Consider the following 4,587-nt stretch of genomic DNA (forward strand, 5'->3'; position numbering starts at 1 on the left):
TTTTTATTATTCCGGCTTAACGGCGGGAGCAACTTGTGCTAACTGTTTTATCTTAGCCGAACTAGGGAGATCAACCAATGATAAGTCGAAACGTGTAAGACGCTTATCCGAGCAGCGCCGCTCTTTTTTTTTCTTTTTTTTTTTAAAACGCAAGTGACCCCTTCGCCACATGAAAAGGCAAAGGAGATAACGAGAGAGGGAGAGAGGAGGGATCTGACCGTTCGTTTATCTCTTTCAGATCCAACGGCTAGGTTTTGTTGGCAGTATCACCCGGTCAAAGTAATGTGAAAGCCACTATATTATTGACACGTGTCGGTGTCAAGCCTCCAATACGACAGCTAGAAGACCAACCGGATTACCTGGAATCGCCGGTGGCCAACCACATACCAAACCAGACGATTCCTTGTCTCTCTCTCTAGAAAGCTTGGAATTCTTTTTCCTCCTCAAATAATTGTCATTCTGTGTTTTGTTTTCGCCCTTTAACGCCATTACTTTTTTCTGGGTTTCGAGGGTTACTTCTTCGAAGACGATCTGACGGTGAGAGAAAGCAAGGGCAAAGGAGAATCATCATTGTTCATCTGCGAGAAAATTCTCTCAGCTTTTTTTGGTGCGTCAAAATTTTCTTGCTTTTCCTGAATTATCTATTTGTCCCCTCTTGTTTTTCTTTGGGATTTGCTTGATCTCATCGATTCCTGGGTCTGTTTCTATTCTAAGAGCACGATTACTTGCCTAATCCGCAGAAATTTCTGAACTTTGTGATCTGGGTCTCGGGATTTGTTGAAGTTCACGAACCCTAGTCAGGGTTTCGATCGTATTTTCGGATGAGAAATTGTTTGATCTGGAATAGGCAAGATCATTATTTGAGCAAAATAAGCAAGATCACGATGCCCTTTACGTGGTTTGGTTGAGAACTTGATTTGGTCTATAAATCGAAGTTATAGAAGCTTGGAGATTGGTTGGAGTTGTTCGGTTTCCTTCTGTTTGTTTCGTTTGCTGAATCTGCTACTGCTACTAAACGCTGTGATCAGGATCGAAGATTTTTTGTGTCTGGGCATTTCTCTAATCATTTGGTTGGCTTTGGGATTGATCTCTTGGGAGGAAGGTTCTCTAGTACTTGAAGTAGTCATTAGCTTCCAATTCGGTCCATATCCTGACGTTTGTGGCTCGGGTAATTTGGATCTGTATAAGTTGGTTTGCGTTCGATCTAAGATCTGGTGTCAGCAAGAGAAGTCACTGAAGGAAACAGCCTCAGGTTGTCAAAGAGGACCGTTGTTGTTGATTGCTCACAGCTTATATGGTTGAGAGGAGGACATGGCAGCGGGTATGGATTTTTCGCCTCTGTTAACAGTGATAGAAGGTGGTTTCAGCAAGGACAATGTTTCCGCATCAGAAACCGAGAATTTAGAGAGTTTGGATACCACAAACAAAATCCCCAATGGCAAACCTCCGAGGCATCTTTCTGCCATGCATCACTGCATGAGCTCTACTCGGTTGCAGACTGCGGTCAATGTGGTATGCTATAATAGGTCCTGGAGTTTGACTTTACCTGTTTCGCTTTTTTCGGTTCAACCTAACATATGTAATCGGTTTTATGCATTGTTTCCAGGATTTGGATGTTGGTACTTTGGTTATAAAGTCGCCTTCTGATGAGAAATCGGAGTTTTTGCCAGTATACCGATCAGGAAGTTGCGCTGAACAAGGACCAAAGCAGTATATGGAAGATGAACACATTTGCATAGACAATCTTGGTGAGCATCTTGATGAAAAAGTGGAATTCTCGTCTCCTGGAGCCTTCTATGGGGTGAGTTTGGCTGTTATGCTCAAAAGATTCAGACACGAGACGAGAGTTTGAAATCTCAACTTGTTTTTTTCCTTCTTGCAATTGTAAAGAATATTGTTCAATGTGGTTGGTTGGGACAGGTGTTTGACGGCCATGGAGGTACCGATGCAGCGTTGTTTGTTAGGAAGAACATCCTTAGATTCATCGTAGAGGACTCGTATTTCCCGCTGTGTGTCAAGAAGGCTATTAAGAGTGCTTTTGTGAAAGCTGATTATGCGTTTGCTGACGACTCTTCTCTTGACATCTCTTCGGGAACCACCGCACTTGCAGCAGTTATTTTCGGAAGGTAAGAAAGAAACGTCAAAACCCTGTTTGTTTCCGAGTTTGGTGTTTGTTTATACGAAATTTGATTTGGGACATCAAACATTCAGGAATCTCATAGTTGCGAACGCGGGTGATTGCCGGGCAGTGCTGGGGAGGAGGGGTAGAGCGATAGAGATGTCTAAAGACCACAAACCAAACAGTACATCAGAGAGAATAAGAATAGAGAAGCTCGGGGGAGTTGTCTATGACGGGTATCTCAACGGGCAGCTATCGGTTGCACGTGCCATCGGCGACTGGCACATGAAGGGTGCTGCGTGCCCCCTGACCGCTGAGCCTGAGCTTCAAGAGTCGATTCTGACAGAGGAAGACGAATTCCTGATAATAGGTTGCGACGGTTTATGGGATGTGATGAGCAGCCAGGGGGCCGTGACGATAGCGAGGAAAGAACTGATGATCCATAACGACCCGGAGAGATGCTCGAGAGAGCTTGTGAGAGAGGCCCTGAAACGGAACACATGCGATAACCTGACAGTCATTGTCATATGCTTCTCCCCCGACCCTCCCCCGAGGATTGAGATCCCGCAGTTCCGGGTGAGACGGAGCATATCCGCTGAAGGATTGAACCTGCTCAAAGGCGTTCTTGACGGGAACTCGTGAGCTCATTTTATTCGGCATAGTAGGGAGAGAGAGTAATTATTTTATTCACACGTTCGGAGTTCTTAAATATGTTATCATCGCACCTTATTCGAGATCGATCCATTTGAGACAGGATGTCTGACTCTTTGTAAATAAATTTATCAAAAAAAAAAAATGTAAACTGGTCTTATTGCCCGATGAAGACATATCACAGTCTCCAGTTTTGGAAAGAAGGAGGTGCACGTCCTTCCCGGTCTTCTCAATGCTCTAACGTCTACCCAGCTCACGTACCGCTTTGGGAGATGTGGTACACAGATTACAACAACGGGGGAAGAGGAGCAATTTACCTTTTGTTTAGTGTATATAGATATATGTATGGTCATTTGCGGATCCAGTTTGGACAACCTCCTCATATTCTCGTCGATAAATGACTGTTCAAGGAATTTATACACGTCGGATTTAACGTCCGTTAACGGATCGGGCTCTCACCGTCAAGATACGCATTGGGCCTTGTGGCCCCCCTTTCCTCTGTTCTTTGGGAAAATAATTATATGTCTACAAGTGTGTTTTAAAAATAATTAAATAAAATATATCTACTTTTATGTCATCTATTTGTCAATCTCGTACTTATGATTTTATATCTACAATTTTTAGACATTAATGTCATAAAGGTCAGATAAAATCATTTAGGATCAGCCACACTTCTACTCATTTAGCTGAGTGTTCCTCCTTTAGTGCAAAATAGCCTTATTCTCCTGAACAAAAATTATCATTTAGATATTTAAATATTTTTTTATCACCAAACTAATATTATTTAAGTTTCGAAATTAAAGCACAAACCTTTTTTAACCCATTTTTTTCTTTCTATTGTTATATTGGAATTTTATTAATTGTATAAAGTATAGCTTAGGTTGATGATGTAATGGGACTACCTAAAAACTTTGGGTTGTGCCCATTCAATGTTTGAAAAGGCAAACATAATTATGATAATACATCCATATGACATTATTATTAATTAAATGACCATTTAAATCTTAGGATAGTATCCTTTAGTTTTCCTTGGTAGGTGATTGGTATAAGTGTTACTTCACCATATATATATATATTGTTTTGGGGACTAATTAAGTAACGGACCCCCATGAGTACGCAACAACATCTGTATACCTACTGGATTTAATATCTTTCAATTTTGTTTTTGGAATTGTATATTATACCTCTACCTAATTCTTATATTTGCATCTTATGATCCATTTTATCGAAATAAAAATTATGATTTAAATTTAAAGATTCCCTAATTGTTATTTATGAAATTATCAATTATCAATGGAGCATAGCAAAATCTTGTAACGGTTAATTCGATTTTAGCGTTTCTGATTTTTTGTAATGAAATTTGATTCCAGCATAACCTAACATAGTTTCGCTTTGTCACTGCCTATTATATAATTTCAATATAAAAATTATATAAAACTATAAATGATTTATTTTATTTAACTCACATCATATCATACAAATTAATAAAACATGAAAACCCTATATATATATACAGCAAAAAAATTGTTTTTTTATTCAAGTAATAGAAAAATAGAATAGGACCAACTATCATCCATCTCAACAAACCATATCCAATAAATAATGATGAGAATTTTAATGTGGAGGAAAATAATTAATATATGAGAGTAACATTTCACATTGCAATGCACTAAAATGTGGAGATAGTCCATTGTACCATAATTCATGTTATTTGGGTTGGGGGATTTTTTTTCTTCTTCTTTTTATTTTCCCATTCTTTAACTTAAAAAAATCCCACGTGCTTGCAACGTGCACACCCATAAAAAGATGAAAATAAC

General features: G+C 39.3%; 1 protein-coding gene across 2 annotated transcripts; it reads left to right on the plus strand.

The window, feature by feature from the left end:
- Positions 1–281: 281 nt before the first annotated feature.
- On the plus strand, positions 282–3,213 carry LOC104801946 (probable protein phosphatase 2C 27). 2 transcript variants are annotated; one of them, XM_010525330.2, is made up of 5 exons: positions 282–607; positions 1,029–1,512; positions 1,607–1,801; positions 1,921–2,126; positions 2,212–2,761. In XM_010525330.2, the coding sequence occupies exons 2-5, from the start codon at positions 1,312–1,314 to the stop codon at positions 2,759–2,761; spliced, it is 1,152 nt and encodes a 383-aa protein (XP_010523632.1). In that variant the 5' UTR covers positions 282–607; positions 1,029–1,311. The 2 variants fall into 2 exon arrangements, with proteins under 2 accessions (XP_010523632.1, XP_010523631.1); XM_010525329.2 differs by having other exon boundaries at positions 285–607; positions 741–1,512; positions 2,212–3,213.
- The last annotated feature ends 1,374 nt before the right edge of the window (positions 3,214–4,587 follow it).

The sequence above is a fragment of the Tarenaya hassleriana genome, unplaced genomic scaffold (assembly GCF_000463585.1).
Source record: "Tarenaya hassleriana unplaced genomic scaffold, ASM46358v1 Cleome79, whole genome shotgun sequence".
Classification (NCBI taxonomy): Eukaryota; Viridiplantae; Streptophyta; class Magnoliopsida; order Brassicales; family Cleomaceae; genus Tarenaya; species Tarenaya hassleriana.

Bases quoted from the DNA above. Each gene is read 5' to 3' on its own strand.
- LOC104801946 (XM_010525330.2), top strand. From the start codon at position 1,312: ATGGCAGCGGGTATGGATTTTTCGCCTCTGTTAACAGTGATAGAAGGT. The intron at 1,513-1,606 runs GTATGCTATAAT...CATTGTTTCCAG, and splicing joins TGCAGACTGCGGTCAATGTG to GATTTGGATGTTGGTACTTT. The intron at 2,127-2,211 runs GTAAGAAAGAAA...TCAAACATTCAG, and splicing joins GCAGCAGTTATTTTCGGAAG to GAATCTCATAGTTGCGAACG.